Raw genomic sequence first — 16,902 nt, 5'->3', positions numbered from 1 at the left:
ATCCTGGCTAACATGGTGAAACCCCGTCTCTACTAAATGTACAAAAAATTAGCCGGGCGTGATGGCGGGCGCCTGTAGTCCCAGCTACTTGGGAGGCTGAGGCAGGAGAATGGCGTGAACCCGGGAGACGGAGCTTGCAGTGAGCCGAGATCACGCCACTGCACTCCAGCCTGGGCAACAGAGCAAGACTCCGTCTCAAAAAAAAAAAAGAAAGAACTTGTGTAAGTTCTTTCTTTGTGCCTCCATTTCCCAATCTAGAAAATGGGGTAATAATAACACCTATCTTAGGGCTGTGGTGGAACCTAGATAAGTTACTCTATTAAACTGTTAGCTGTTGATGCTGCTTTTGTTGTTATTGTTGGCGGTGGTGTAGTAGTATTTGCAAATTTCCATGGGCTTGCAAATCACTGGGGCAGACGGTCTCTGGTCCTTCTGGCTCTAAAACTTCAACAGTTCTATGGCTCTGTGATTCCAAGATTCTAAGCATGTATTATCTAAGATTCTACTGTTCTAATGTCCTGGGATTCCAAGATTCTATGAGTCTGCATCTGCAGATCTTTCTAAGATGCTGTGGTTCTACAATTCAGGGTCTATCATGAAGGCAGCTGCCATTGTCTTAGCGCTTCCCATGTGCCAGGCACTGGGCATCACTTTAGTCATTGAATGCTTCCAATAACAGGTCGGGAGCAGTGGCTCATGCCTGTAATTCCAACACTTTGAAAGGCCAAGGTGGGTGGATCACCTGAGGTCAGGAGTTCGAGACCAGCGTGGCCAACATGCCAAAACCCCATCTCTACTAAAAATACAAAAAATTAGCTGGCCATGGTGGTGCACACCTGTAGTCTCAGCTATTCAGGAGGCTGAGGCAGAAGAATCGCTTGAACCTGGGAGGCGGAGGTTGCAGTGAGCCAAGATCGCGCCACTGCACTCCAACCTGGGTGACAGAGCAAGACTCTGTAAAAAAATAAAAAAAATAAAAAAGAATGTTTCCAATAATAATATAGGGTAGGTGTGGTTATGCTAATACTGGAGATGAGGAAGGTAAGGCACAGAGAGGTGAAGGCATTTGCCTAAGGTCACACAGTTACTAAAGAATAAACTAGGAGGCTGGACGTAGTGGCTCATGCCTGTAATCTCAGCACCTTGGGAGGCCGAGGTGGGCGGATTACTTGAGGCCAGGAGTTCAAGACCAGCCTGGCCAACATGGTGAAACCCCATCTCTACTAAAAATACAAAAATCAGCCAGACATGGTGGCAGGCGCCTGTAATCCCAGCTACCCCAGAGGCTGAGGCAGGAGAATCGCTTGAACCTGAGAGGCAGAGGTTGCAGTGAGCCAAGATTGCACCACCGCACTCCAGCCTGGCTGACAGAGCAGGACTTTGCCTCAAAAAAAACAAAAACAAAAACAAAAACAACCTACAATTTGGACCTTGCTATGTTGTAGAAACAGCAACCCTGCTGACTGAGTGACTACCAGAGAGCAGGCTGCCAGTGTCTCACTGAATATTTGCACAAATCATATGGATCAGGAATAGTATGCCCATTTTACAGATATGGAAAAACAGGCTCTGAGAAGTAAAGGGACTTTCTCATAGGCCACCAGCTAGGAGGTGGAAGAGGTAGAAATTTTCTTAAAACCTAACTTTATTTTTCCCACATGGTTAACCCCTTGTCCTCAAACCTTTTCTTGGCCAATCTATCCTTTCTTCACTGCTCTAAAATACTGCATCACAGACTAAGTACCACTCCTGGTTGTGGTTGTGAACATGCTGTTCCATCTTCTTGATTTGTCAGGCTGTTTGTTTTTCCTGGTGATTTTTTTTAAATAACAGCTCTGTTGAGCTGTAATTCACATACTATAAGCTTTACTGTTTAGAAGTGTACAGTTTAGTAGTTTTGTTGTATGTTCACAGAGTCGTACATCAGTTACCATCTAATTCCAGAACATTTTCATCATGCCAAAAAGAAACCCTGTGCCCATGAGCAGTCACTCACCATTCCCTCAGATCCCAATCTCAACCTCTTCCAGCCACTAATCTACTTTTGGTCTCTGTGGACTTGCCTATTCTGGATCTTTTATATAAACAGAATCATATAATATACGGTCTTTTGTGTCTGGCTTTTTTCACTTGACGTAATACTTTCGAGGTTTATCTGTATTGTAGCATGTGTCAAAACTTTACTCCTTTTTATAGACAAATAATGTTTCATTGTATGGATAGAACACATTTTGCTTGTCTGTTCATCAGTTGATAGACATTTGGGTTGTTTCTCCTTTTTAGCTATGATGAATAATGCTTCTGAACATTCATGTACAAGTCTTTTTGTAGATATATATTTCCAGCTCTCTTGGGTAGATACCTAGGGTGGAATTGTTGGGACATATGATAAATCTATGTTCAACTTTTTGAAGAACTGCCAGACTGTTTTCCATAATAGCTGTACCACAGACGTGGGATTTAAATCCAGCTCCATCCATGGGGATAACAATGACAATAATCATTTCTTTTTCTTTTTTTTTTTTTTTTTTGAGACAGAGTCTCGCTCTGTCGCCCAGGCTGGAGTGCAGTGGTGCAATCTCAGCTCACTGCAAACTCTGCCTCCTGGGTTCACACCACTCTCCTGCCTCAGCCTGCTGAGTAGCTGGGACTACAGGCACCCGCCACCATGCCTGGCTAATTTTTTTGTATTTTTAGTAGAGACGGGGTTTCACTGTGTTAGCCAGGATGGTCTTGATCTCCTGACCCCGTGATCTGCCCACCTTGGCTTCCCAAAGTGCTGGGATTACAGGCATGAGCCACCATGCCCAGCTGACAATAATCATTTCTTGAGTGCTTCTATGGGCTTATATTAATTGCACACATACATGATGCCCTATGCTTGGCACATAGTAGGTGCTCAGCACATGTTGCTTATTTGAATGAATAGATGATGACTTCACCCACACGGCCAAGCAGAAACATGGGGACTGAGGTGTAATCTGCCAATGGTAGCAGTTGTGAGTCACCTGAAGGGCACTCACACTCAGTTCCAGCTACTTGTGGTCATGCTTGGATTTCAAGCCCACCGCTACATGCATAAGCTCAATTAAGCTTCATCATAGTCCTATGAGGAGGTCTGAATATCCTTGTTTTACAGATGAGAAAACTGAGTCTCAAGGAGGTTAGGTCCCTTGCCCAGCATCAGATGGGGAGCCAGGATTTAAACCCAAGCAGGTGAGGTCCAGAGTCCAAGGCAGCTTTTCAGGGACTGGTATGCACAGATTGCAAATGGGTAGCCTGGCTAGTACATTGTATTGTTTCTACTACACAAATCTTAGACATTTTGAAGAGATTGCCAACATTTAAAAACTAGGATGCTGGCCGGGTGTGGTGGCTCAGGCCTGTAATCCCAGTACTTTGGGAGGCTGAGGCAGGCGGATCACGAGGGCAGGAGTTCGAGACGAGCCTGGCCAACATGGTAAAACCCCATCTCTACTAAAAATACAAAAATTAGCTGGGCGTGGTGATGGGTGCCTGTAATCCCAGCTACTCAGGAGGCTGAGGAAGGAGAATCGCTTGAAACTGGAAAGCGGAGGTTGCAGTGAGCTGAGATTGCACCACTGCACCCTAGCCTGGGCAAAAGAGCGAAACTCCGTCTCAAAAAAAAAGAAAAAAAAAAAAACTAGGATGCTTCACATTTTACAAATCAGCATTTCCAACTCATCTGGAAAACGTCCATCAGGCTTAGTTTGGCTGCCCAATTGCACAGTACTCTACCACTCCCCACCCCCATCAGGTAAGATACACCTGCTGCCTCCACCCATTCGCCTTCCTGCTTGGGCCTGTGGGCGTGTCATCCTTCAGTCCCTTTGCTGAGTATCTACTGTGTTCCAGGCACTTTTCTAGGCGCTGAGAACCCAGCAGTAATAATACAAGCAAAAATCTCTAACCTCGTGGATTTGAAATTATTTTATAGAGAAACACAAAATAAATAAGGAGATAAGTAAAATATAGAGGATGTTAGAGAGTGAAAAATACTATGAAGAAAAATAAAGCAGAGAAGAGGAAAAGGGAATGTTAGGGCATAGATTTTTTTCCTTTTTATTTTGAAAATGTTTAAGGAATAGTCCCCATACACTGCACTTAGATTCACCAGTTGTTAACATTTGTGCATGCATGAACACGTGCATGCATGTGTGTACATGAGCGCGCACACACACAATTTTTGTCTTGATTTTTTTTAATTTTTTTTATTTTTATTTTTTTGAGATGGAGTCTTGCTCAGTCACCAGGCTGGAATGCAGTGGTGCGATGATCTCGGCTCACTGCAACCTCCGCCTCCCAGGTTCAAGCAATTCTCCTGTCTCAGCCTCCCGAATAGCCGGGACTACAGGCGTGCGCCACCACGCCTGGCTAATTTTTGTATTTTTCGTAGAAATGGGGTTTCACCATGTTAGCCAGGATGGTCTCGATCTCCTGACCTTGTGATCCGCCTGCCTTGGCCTCCCAAAGTGCTGGGATTACAGGTGTGAGCCACTGTGCCTGGCTGACCTCAGGACTCTTTACTCCTAAGTACTTTAACATGTATCTTCCAAGGACAATCTCCTACATTATTGTATTACTGTCATCACACCTAAAAACAAAAACAAACAAACAAAAATGCTAATTCTATACTATTGTCTCATTGGAAAGTCCATATTCAAATTGCCCTAAAATATCTTTTATAGCTATAGAGGATTTTTCAATCTGAGATTCAGTCAACATTCGTGCTTTGCATTTGATTGTTACACCTCATTAGTCTCTTTTACTCTAGAATAAATGAAGATTCTTTTTTCTTGTTCACAAGGTCTGGCTCTATTATCCAGACTGGAGTGTAGTGATGCCATTTTGGCTCACTGCAACCTCCACCTTTTGGGCTCAAGCCATCCTCCCTCCTCAGCCTCCCAAGTAGCTGGGACTATAGGCATGCACCACCACACTCAGTTAATTTTTGTACTTTTTGTAGAGATGAGGTTTTGCCATGTTGTCCAGGCAGTACAACTTGTGAGCTCAAGCGATCTGCTCACCTCAGCATCCCAAAGTGCTGGGATTACAGGCATGAGCCACCACGGCTGGCCTTTTTTTTTTTTTTTTGAGATGGAGTTTCAATCTGTCACTCAGGCTGGAGGGCAGTGGCACGATCTCGGCTCACTTGAGAATCGCTTGAACCCGGGAGGTGGAGGTTGCAGTGAGCTGAGATGGTGCCACTGCACTCCAGCCTGAGTGACAGAGCAAGACTGTGTCTCAAAAAAAAAAAATAATAATAATAATAAAGTCAGGGAGACCAATAGGGAACAGAGCATGGGGAGCTCTGTCACAGCAACACCCCCTTTCTCCTACAAATATTTTGTCATGTTCACTTGACTCTCTGAAATACTGTTCATATTCATATATACACATATAGACATACCTACACTCGTAAGACTTTTTGACAGCTTTATTGAGATATAATTCACATACATACAACTCACCCTTTTAAGGTATACAGCTCTAGGCCCAGTATGGGGGCTCATGCCTGTAATCCCAGCACTTTAGGAGGCCGAGGCAGGAGGATCACTTGAGCCCAGGAGTACAAGGCTGCAGTGAGCTCTGATCGCACCACTGCACTCCAGCCTGGGTATCAGAGCAAGACCCTATTTTAAAAAAAAGAAACATAAAATACATGATAAAGTGTACAGTTCATTGGCTTTTATTATAGTCACATAGTTGTACACCTATTGCCACAATCCATTTTCAAACATTTGCATTGCCTTCAAAATAAATCCTTTTTTTTTTTCTTTCTTTTTTTAGAGGCAGGGTCTTGCACTGTCACCCAGGCTGGAGTGTAGTGGCACCTGTTATAGCTCACTGCAGCCTCAAACTCCTGGGCTCAAGCGATCCCTTAGCCTCCTAAGTGGCTGAGACTACAGGTGCACACCACTGCATCCAGCTAATTCATTTTTATTTTTTGTAGAGATGAGGTTTTACCATCTTGCCCAGGCTGATCTCTAACTCCTGGGCTCAAGCAGTCCTTTGGCCTCTGCCTCCCAAAGTGCTGGATTACAGGCATAAGCCACCGAGCCTGGCTGCCAAAAGAAATCTTGATTGTCTTAGCTATGACCCCTCGATCTCCCACCTCAGCTCACCCTCTCCCTATCCCCAAGCCACCACAAATCTACTTTCTGTGTCTATAGATTTGCCTATTCTGGACATTTCTGTAAAAGGAATCACACAGTATGTGGTCAATCATCAACACTATTGAATTCCAGAATGTATCTATTACCCAAAAGAAATCCTACACCTGTAGGCAGTTACCCCCAATCCCCTTCCTCTCATTCCCTGGCAACCACTAATCTACCTTTTTGGCTCTGTGGATCTGCATATTCTGGACATTTCTGTAAATGAACTCGCTGTGGTCTTTTGTAACTGGCTTCTTTCACTTAGCATAATTTTTTCTAGATTCATCCACGCTATAGCATGTATCAGTACTTTGTTCATTCAATGTATTGCCAAGTAATATTCCATTGTATGGATATACCATGTTTTATTTATCCTATGAGACTTTTTTAAATAAAGAAGAAATAAAAGGAAGGTGATTTGTTATAAAACAAGATGAATTTTATTTTTTGCTTCTTTGTTGTTTTTGTTTTTTGTTTTGTTTTGTTTTTGAAACAGAGTCTGCTCTGTTGCCCAGGCTGGAGTACAGTGGCACAATCACAGCTCACTGCAGCCTCAACCTCCTGGGCTCAAGTGATCCTCCCACCTCAGCCTCCCAAGTAGCTGGGAACACAGGCAGATGCCACCACACCTGGCTATTTTTTGTATTTTTACTAGAGACGGGGTTTCATCATGATGCCCAGGCTGGTCTTGAACTCCTGGGCTCAAGTGATTTACCCTGCCTCAGCCTCCCAAAGTGCTGGGATTACAGGTGTGAGTCACCGTGCCCAGCCAAGGTGAATTTTAATATGTAAATAAATAGTCGGGACCACAATAGAAGGAATAATGAATTAGGCAGCTGCTCACACCTAAGCATAGCTAAGAGAGACAACTACAAATGTAAAGTGATCCAGAGTATAATACTGGAGACTTAAATAATACAAATGCTGTTGTTACTGATGCCGGGTTTTCTAAAATGATGAAAACTTTTAGTGAAGTGCAGAGCAAAACAAAGCACAGTCTGCTCTTGATTTACTGGTAGTTGCATTCCTGGAAATTTCAGTAGCTCTTAAAACCATGCAAACAATACTTGGTACTTACATGTATCATGGGGTTGGGCTCTGAGCTCAGAGATTTTTTTTATTTTGTTATTTATTTTATTTATTTATTTTTTGGGGGGGATAGGGTCTCACTGTGTCGGTTGGGTTCTGGGCTCAGAGACTTTTCTTTTTTTTTTTTTTTTTTTGAGTCAGGGTTTCACTGTGTTGCCCAGGTTGAAGTGCAGTGGCACAATTACAGCTCACTGCAGGCTATACCTCCCAGGCTCAAGTGATACTCCCACCTCAGCCTCCTGAGTAGCTGGAACTACAGGCATGTGCCACCAGGCCAGCTAATGTTTTTAATTTTTTTTTGTAGAGATGGGGTCATGCCATGTTACCCAGGCAGGTCTACAACTCCTGGGCTCAAGTGATCCTCCCACCTTGGCCTCCCGAGGTGCTGGGATTACAGGCGTGAGCCACTGTGCCCAGACGTGGGCTCAGAGATTTAAAAACAGGCTCTTCATCAGCATGAATGTCCAACAGGACATTCAAAAGTAGTCATATAGTGGCCGGGTGCGGTGGCTCACGCCTGTAATCCCAGCACTTTGGGAGGCTGAGGCGGCTGGATCACTTGAGGCCAGGAGTTCGAGACTGGCCTGGCCAACATGGTGAAACCCTGTCTCTACTAAAAATACAAAAAAATTAGCTGGGCATGGTGGTGGGCGCCTGTAATCCCAGCTACTAGGGAGGCTGAGGTGGCAGAATGCCTTGAACCCAGGAGGTGGAGATTGCAGTGAGCCGAGATCGCACCACTGCATACCAGCCTGGGTGACACAGTGAGACTCCGTCTCAAAAAAAAAAAAAAAAAGTAGACATATAGGGCCTGGGACAGCTCTTTCTTGTGAGGGACTGACTCTCCATTGTGGGGTACAGACACCTATGGTCCTCCCCACTGACAGTCCACATCTCCCCCCAGTCCTTGCAACAACCAAAACCGCCACCCCTACGAATTTCTCAGACACCCCCAGGGTTTAAGGGGACATGGGAAGGATTTTTGAGAGGGAGGAATTTATGTGTAGAAATGCTCTCAGAGGTGCAAAAGGAGATAACTGGTTTTGAAATGTCTCCACAGGAATTAAGATTGATCAGACTTGCAGATGCTTGGACAGATGGGTGGTTGAAGGATGGCTGCTCTGCAACTGAGAAAGGGGAGGTCACCATATTCAAATGACCAACTTCTTCATCCTGGAGAGTTCTCGCCCCAGGAGTTAGAAGGAGATTGAAATCTAGGTTCTTGGGTTCCTGATCCATTGTGTGACATCCAAGACATCCACTTACGTCTGCCTTCTCAGACAAAAGCCTTCATGTTATCTTCATTTTACAGATAGGACAACTAGATTAGTCTGCTAGGGCTGCCATAACAAAGTGCCAGAGACTGGATGGTCTAAACAACAAGTATTTATATCTCATGATTCTGGAGGCCAGAAGTCCAAGATCAAGGTGTCAGCAGGGTTGGTTTCTTCTGAGGCCTCTCTCCTTGACCTTCTTCTCCCTGTGTCTTCACACAGTCTTCCCTCTGTGTGCATCTGTGTCCTAATCTCCTCTGCTTATAAGGACACCAGTCAGTAAATTAGGGCCCGCCCTAATAACCCCATTTTACCTTAATTATCTCTTTAAAGACCCTCTCTCCAAATATAGTCAAATTCTAAAGTACTGGGAGTTACGCCTTCAACATATGAATTTGAAGGGGACACAATTTCAGCCCATAACAACAGAGAGTTAAACGAGAAGACCATGTCTAGGGGAGCACAATGGATCAGGAACCCAAGAGCCTAGATTTCAGCTCTGTCACTAACTGGGGAACCTTAGGACAAGTCCTTTCACCTCTTGGGCCTCAAGAGGCTCATCTGTAAAGTAAGGCTTAATGAAGGCTTTTCCAGGGCTGGAAGTCAGAGTACGTAACACTAGAAGGCATGGGTGGGCCATGGTGCAAGCTTGGAGTGAGATCCTGGAGGACCTCATTGGATCAGCCATTAAGCTTTTAGATGCTGGATGCAGAGGAAGTACTAAGAGTCCCAGGTACATGGGACAGGGTGGTTGAGTGGCTACTGAGGGGACCTCGAATACTGGCTATTCATTAACCAACCATTGTGGACATATTTCAATTTTTAAAAAAAAATTTTAATGTTAGAGGCAAGGTCTCGCTATGTTGCCCAGGCTGGTCTCAAACTCCTGGGCTCAAGTTATCCTCCCACCCCAGCCTGTCAAAGTGCTGGGATTACAGGCCTGAGCCATTGCACCTGACCTGAAATATTTCAATATTGTTAACAACCAGTTGGACCATACTGGTGCATATCAAAAGGCCATGCCGGGCCTGATTTTGGACGCTGGAGAGGAGGGGTAGGGAATGACCTGAGGCTTCTCAGTCTCCAGCCACTGTAAAGACCCTCCCTTCGCCAGTTTGGTGGCTCAAATCTGTAATCCCAACACTTTAGGAGGCTAAGGCAGGAGATCCCTTGAGGCCAAGAGTTCAAGACCAGCCTGGGCAACATCACAAGGCCCCGCCTCTACTAATATAGATAGACAAAATTATATATATATATATTATTTTATTTTATTTTGAGACAGGGTCTCCCTCTGTCACTCAGACTGGAGTGCAATTTGGCACGAGCTCAGCTCACTGCATCCTCCACCTCCTGGGTTCAAGCGATTCTCCTGCTTCGGCCTCCTGAGTAGCTGGGATTACAGGCATGTGCCAACACACAGCTGGCTAATTTTTGGATTTTTAGTAGAGACGGAGTTTCACCATGTTGGCCAGGCTAGTCTGGAACTCCTGACCTCAAGTGATCTGCCTGCCTCAGCCCCCCAAAGTGCTGGGATTACAGGCGAGAGCCACCGTGCCCAGCCTAATTTAATTTAATTAAAAAATAAAATAAAATTAAAGACCCTCCTTTTTGCTCCCCACGCAGGCCAAGCTGATCGTCCCCAACAGCACGGCGGGCCTGATCATCGGCAAGGGGGGCGCCACGGTGAAAGCCGTGATGGAACAGTCAGGAGCATGGGTGCAGCTGTCCCAAAAGCCGGAGGGCATCAATCTGCAGGAGCGCGTGGTGACGGTCAGCGGCGAGCCCGAGCAGGTGCACAAGGCCGTGAGCGCCATTGTGCAGAAGGTACAAGAAGACCCCCAGAGCAGCAGCTGCCTCAACATCAGTTACGCCAACGTGGCAGGCCCCGTTGCCAACTCCAACCCCACCGGCTCTCCGTACGCCAGCCCCGCGGATGTGCTGCCAGCCGCGGCCGCAGCGTCGGCCGCCGCCGCCTCCGGCCTGCTGGGCCCCGCCGGGCTGGCTGGCGTGGGGGCCTTTCCCGCCGCGCTGCCCGCCTTCTCAGGCACCGACCTGCTGGCCATCAGCACGGCGCTTAACACGCTGGCCAGTTACGGCTACAACACCAACTCCCTGGGCCTGGGCCTCAACTCGGCCGCAGCCTCCGGCGTCCTGGCCGCCGTGGCCGCCGGGGCCAACCCAGCAGCCGCCGCCGCCGCCAACCTCCTGGCATCCTACGCGGGCGAGGCCGGGGCCGGGCCAGCCGGAGGGGCCGCCCCGCCGCCGCCCCCGCCTCCCGGAGCCCTGGGGTCCTTTGCGTTGGCCGCAGCCGCCAACGGCTACCTCGGGGCCGGGGCGGGCGGCGGGGCGGGCGGAGGGGGCGGCCCGCTGGTGGCCGCTGCAGCCGCGGCCGGGGCGGCCGGGGGCTTCCTGACAGCGGAGAAGCTGGCGGCTGAGAGTGCCAAGGAGCTGGTGGAGATTGCGGTGCCTGAGAACCTGGTGGGAGCCATCCTGGGGAAGGGGGGCAAGACGTTGGTGGAGTACCAGGAGCTGACGGGCGCTCGCATCCAGATCTCCAAGAAGGGCGAGTTCCTGCCAGGCACGCGGAACCGGCGGGTCACCATCACGGGCAGCCCCGCGGCCACGCAAGCCGCTCAATACCTCATCAGTCAGCGGGTCACCTACGAGCAGGGAGTGAGGGCCTCAAACCCCCAGAAAGTGGGATGAGGCCTGTGGTGTGTGCTCCCACCCTTCTCTCTCCTCCCATCTCCTCCTCTTTCCTCTCCTCCTCTCCCCACCGCCCCAACTCCTGACCTCAGCTTGGTGTAGTCCTGCTCCTCTTGGGATGGGGCTGGGGTAGGCCCGACTGCACCCTCCCCTTCTGGTAGTCATAGGCAGGATTGAGTGACGGTTGGGAAGGGGGCTCAGAAGCCCCCTCCCCGGCCCGGAACTGACCCCTCCTTCCTCCCTCCCTGTGCTTGGCTGGGCCTGACCCTTCCTGTCCCAGGGCCCAGGTCTGTGTGATATCTGTATATATTGCATTTTGTTGATTTTAATAGAAAACAAAGCGTTATTTTCTCTTTCTTTCCCTCCTTTTTTTTTCTCTTTTTTTGGTAAGGATTTTTTCCCCCTTTATAAGTTTTTGTTTCCATATGGGAGGAGGGGAGGGAGCCTCTGGGTCACCCAGAATGAGGGGCCTTCCCAATACACAACACCCCACCTCTCTGCTTTCAGTTCTAGATCTGAGGGAAGTCATGGGAATAGAGGTAGCAGAGGCGTCTGAGCTGAAATGGGGCATTTGGAGCAGGGATCCCAGAGTTCCCAGATCTTCTCAGCTACTCTCCTCCCACTGGAGCTGTCCCTCCTAGGTGGGAATGTTCACTCTTTTGTTGTCAGGTTGTATGGGGGGGCAGGGACAGTGCTGCTGGGAAGGATGCCAGCTCTGGGATTGGGCCAGTCCTGTGGGCAAGACTTGCAAGAGGCTGGATCAACTTCGTGTGGTATCTCTGATGGCTTAGAGTAATGGCAATGAGGGTCTCTGTTGTGATGTCACTGAGTACTTTCTGGGGTGCTTCTGGGCACCCCTTATGATGTCACAGGAAGCAGTTCCCCAGAGGTTACTTCCTGTGAACATAAGAGAGCAGGTACTTCCTGTGATGTCTCAATGAGTTCTTCCTTGAAGGTCACTTTGGTGATATCATGGGAAGATGTACTTCCGGTGGTGCCTAGAGGTCACATCCTGTGATGTCATTAGGCTGAAGCGTGTACTTCCTATATTGGACAGTGACCAGTCTCTGACCTGCCTTCTCCCTCCACACCCTTCTTTGGTGGGTGTTGGCCTGGGGGTCTTCCTAGGAAGAGAATAAGGCACGGGACTTGAATCCAATCTGGAGGACTCTAATGGAAAAAACCCAATATTGTCAGGGTCATCTCCTTTCAAACAAGTCAAGTCTGCGAACTCGCCCTGGAGGGAGGGGTGGGAGATGGACCTAGTGCAAACTACTGTTAAAGACCTCCCTTCCCACCCCTGCCTTTTGTGTGCATGCCTGTGTCTGCGTGGCTTTGTTTCATTGAATCGGGTGAGCCAAATGTGTGGTGGCTCTGTCAGGCCAGTATGGCCAGGTGTAGAGTTCAGTGAGCCATAGTAGGGTCCCTTGGGCCAGAATGCTTTGTGTGGTCTGATAGGTTAGATTGGTTTGGTGGCTTCCAGCAAGCTGGCATACTTTGGTGATGTCTGATGGATCAGAACGTTTTGGTGTGCTCACCAGGGGCTCTGGAGAACTAGAATGTTCTGATGGAGTCTGACAAGCCAGGCGGCCTTGAGAGTTGGTTTAGGAGTGGCTCCCTGAGTGCTGTGGCTGTGGTCAGCTCTAAGGACCTGTTGGCAGACTGAGATTTCAGGGCCTGACAACCATATAGACTAGGATAGCTGAGACCTCCCTCTACCCCCACCCATCTCCCCCTCTTCCTTGGAGACCACCTCCACTTTCTCCAACCCAAAGCAGGGCGCCCAGTGCCCTGGTTCCATCATCAGCATCTCTGGGGGAGGGGCGCCCCATGCCCACCCTCTCCCCCATTTGTCCGCCTCCTAGGTCTTCCAAACCCTTCTCTTCTCTATGGCTTTGGGGGAAATCCAGCCTCCTTGTCTCTCTCCTAAAAAAGGAGGGAAGAAAAGCCACAGAGACAATTCCTGCCCCTAAAGCCTAGGAGATCCCTCTCCCTTGCTAGAGAGCCACCTCCAAATCAAAATGTGAAAATCCCTAGAAAGCAATAGCCTTCGAGGTACCTTGCACTGAATTTCCCACCCCGGCCCTTCCACCTGATGGGAGGCTGTAACTTGGGCACTGGGGTGACTTTTTCCATGCCCTTGTCATCTCCAGGGTGGGGGGCAGGCCCCACTTCCCCTCCCCTATCCCCCACTTCCCATTATTGTTGCCCCACCCCTAATCTCCAGACTGAACCCAGATGGAGATCTGAGTGCCAAAACAATTCTTGATGTAACTTTGTACATATCTTCTACTACCGTTGGGGGCTCTTGGGGTTAGAGGTGGGGGCGGCTCTGTGGGCCATTGCTCCCCTCCACCTCTCAAAAGACCTTACAGTATTTCACAGTATCTCTACCCGCACATGAGTATTACAGTATCTAGCTGGAATATCCCCCTACAGCCCCCCAGGCCCCTATGAGGAGGGGAAGGAGCCAGGGAGAGGTGAAGTAAGGTCTGGGACTGGGGAGGTGGGATCTGAATGAGCTCATTTGCATATCATTTGCATCCTCCGCTTGGCAGCCGCTTTCTACAAACCCATTCACTGGAGTCTGGGTCCCAATCAGCCGGGTCCAGGACTCCTCTCACACAGACACATCTCCGGAGGCTGGGCCTCCTGAAAAGTGTTTGCTTGGGGTGTCTGTGTAACAACCCCTCCCTATTCATATTTCTTAGGGACCCCCTACCCAGCCAGCCAGGATGATCTGAAAGGTATACTTTGCTAGCTCAGTGAGCTAGTTCACTCACCATGTTGGTGAGCGGAGAGCCACACACCTTTCCCCATTTTACCCTGGGAAACTCACTCCACCATCTTTGCCATCTCTTGAAAGTCCCTTCTGCAATCTGACCTCAATCTTTTGTGCTGCAGTTTGTCCAGGGGGGACACAGATGTGGGGTCAGGGATGAGGATTATTGAAAAACCCATCACCTCTTTTTTTTTTTTTTTTGCCCCGTCTCCCTATTAGCCAATCCGATCTCAGAGTCTCTGAGTGGCCTCCTTGCACCCTTCTCTTCAGCACCCAGTAGGTGCTTAATAAGTGTTTGCTGCATTGAATTATCTCCCTATTCCTTCTCATTTGCCCTCTAGCTTCCCATACGTTCTCCAAGTGTCTTCCTGCCTTTCTTTGTCTGGCTCCCTATGACTTTCTGTTTTTTTTTTCCCTCCGTGTGGTTCCCATTGTTTTCTGTCCTGTCTCTATCTTAGTCTTTGTCTGTCTTCCTCCTCTCCTCAAATGTCTCAACTCTCTCTCCCCAACTTCCCCATTTAAAAAAAAAAAAAGTGCCAAACTTCCTTGGAACTGAGCCGCTCTGGGGGGAGAGGACCTTGGATAGAGGGGAGGAAATGGGACCATTTCTCTTTGAGGAGGTCCCTAAGAGGCATTGAAAAAGTGTGGACATGGAGCTAAATTGGGTCCCCCTTCCACAGCCCTCCCACCCTGAGTTTTTCTTAGAATCTTTGTAAGAAAAAAAAAAAAAGACAGAAAAAAGCTCTCCTTTTCAACTTACCCCTATCCTTTTGGGTCCCCCCAAATTCCACCAGCCAAGGAGAATCCCACTTGCCAACTTCCTGGCAAATCTATGGAAATTGGGGGGGAGGAGACAAGCTCAACTCCTCCTCTGCTAGCCCAAGGGGCGGTACCAACTGGATTCAAGAGAAGGACCTCAAAGCACCTATGAGAAGAGGGGGTTCGATGTGCCAAATTAACCTCCTTCATCCCCCATCTCAGGGGGCTCTGAGCCAACCTGCCCAGCCACCTTCTTCTGCCCTGTCCCAGCCATCTCTACATGGGCAAGGAGGCTTCACTGCAATAATTAGTAGGGGTGGTGATCAGAAGACAGGGATTTTGCCGTTTCTATCTGCCCTAACGCCTACCCTGGACTTGTAGGTGGGAATTATGGGTATCCCAAGTGGATGTTGATAAAAGCCGACCTATAGATGGTTGGGGACCTCTACTTGGAACACTAGGGTGACGCTTATCTCTGAGGTGTATTTCCTCTCCCCTCTGGACCACCAAATCCTTCAATATCCCCTCGTTCTGTTTCTCCTCCCTGTTCCTCCATCCCACATCCTCCTTCTTACTTTGTTTTGATTGGTGGCCAATTGTTTGGAAAATGAGAGGAGTCCCCCTGAATGGATGATTGCTGTTTCAGGACCGGGATTAGAGGCTGTGATAGACTGTGCAGTGGCAAAAGTATTAACAAGAGTGGCGATGAGGATGGCAGTAGGGGCGTCCAGGCTGCTGACTGAGTGCCCGCCTGTCGGTACAGCCAGCCAGGCCTTCGACGAGCACCTGCCTGGAACCCGGGCTGGCTGTCCTGAAAGCCTGGACTGGATGTCACGATGAGGAGAACGGGATCGCGATACCCAAGTTGGGGCACAGGGACACTGGTTTACTGGGGTGACAACACCCAGCCCTGCTATCGCGATCCCTTTGCACTGTGGTCAGCTGTCTCCACGCCGTGGTTGGAGAAGGCTTCTCTCCGGGCGCCGCTGCTGGTGTGTATGGTCCGTCTTAGTGTCCCCTGTAAGTTGCATTGGAGATTGCTGGGTGGCAGGGAGGGAAATGGGAAAAGAATCTGTGGGGTCATGGTGGTGAAGGCTGCTGGTTTTTAATCCCTTCTCAACCAGTCCAGGACACTTGTCTCCCACAGATAACTAGGGGGGACTGCCTAACCCCCCTCCCCCACCCCTTTCCCTACCCCACCTCTCCCCTCAAAACCACCAACCTCTCATCTTCTAAGTGACTCCATCACCACCGGCCACCGGGACCTGCGGCCTCATTGCTCCAGCCCGCCCCACTCGACCGTCAGACTCGCTCATCGAACTCTTTTTGATTAACCCTTTCTGTGTTCATCCCACGGAAAACTGTGTGTCCGGCAGGGGGGAGGGGGGAGGCTAGGGGCAGTTGCTACCTTTCCTCCATCTCCTCCCACCACCCATGCCTCCCCACCCGCACCCCATCCCATGCCCCACCCCCATCCCTCACCCCTAGGGTCTGCCCCACCCTGGGGATTGAGATCCTCTATAAATATCTATGCTATTTGGCTTTGTCCCTTTAAAAGGCGGGTCCAGGGGCGTGGCCTCCCTCAAATGGAGCGCTCACTCTGACCCCCTCCTTCCAGTGCCCCCCACACACTCCCCACGCCTTCATTGTAAATAGTCACTTTTGTACTGGGTTTGAGCCAGGGGACGTGGGGAGTCATTTTTCTTTTCTTTATGTTGGCATCTCAGGCCACTGGAGGCATGGCCCACATCCCGGGTCGATTTGGGAGAATTTTAAGGTATGTCCCCTCACCTGCCCCCATCGCTAAGGATTTCAAGCTATCAGTATTACTGTAGAGGGATGGGGTGCATAGATTCCCCAGCAGGGAGGTGGGAGAGGTGTGGAAAGGTGTAGTCTGGGAGGATGCCTCCGTTTTCCCCTTCTGTGAAATGGATTCATCCTCCAGTTTCCCTGAGGAGCCTCAGTGAGACAATGGTGGAGTCAGAGGAGCTAGAACCTCTCTTCCCCCTTTCTCTGTTGGAGACAGGGTAGGAGAAGAACGGGGGGCCGGGGAGGCTGCAGGGCCATCTTTGGAGAACCGATTGCTAAATCCTTCTTAGGACCTCAAGGTAGC

General features: G+C 49.2%; 1 protein-coding gene across 2 annotated transcripts in view; it reads left to right on the top strand.

Moving 5' to 3' along the window:
* NOVA2 (NOVA alternative splicing regulator 2) overlaps positions 1 to 14,589 on the top strand; it is a 37,945-nt gene extending 23,356 nt beyond the window's left edge. For both annotated transcript variants that reach the window (XM_024237199.3, XM_054540738.2), the window contains one exon: positions 10,166 to 14,589. In XM_024237199.3, coding sequence (XP_024092967.2) covers positions 10,166 to 11,248 — 1,083 coding nt within the window. In that variant the 3' untranslated portion in view covers positions 11,249 to 14,589. The remainder of the gene's footprint in view (positions 1 to 10,165) is intronic.
* The last annotated feature ends 2,313 nt before the right edge of the window (positions 14,590 to 16,902 follow it).

This window comes from Pongo abelii, chromosome 20 (assembly GCF_028885655.2).
Source record: "Pongo abelii isolate AG06213 chromosome 20, NHGRI_mPonAbe1-v2.0_pri, whole genome shotgun sequence".
NCBI classification, from domain to species: Eukaryota; Metazoa; Chordata; class Mammalia; order Primates; family Hominidae; genus Pongo; species Pongo abelii.
The sequence above is the reverse complement of the archived record's forward strand: the minus strand, read 5'-3'. Positions and strand labels throughout refer to the sequence as shown.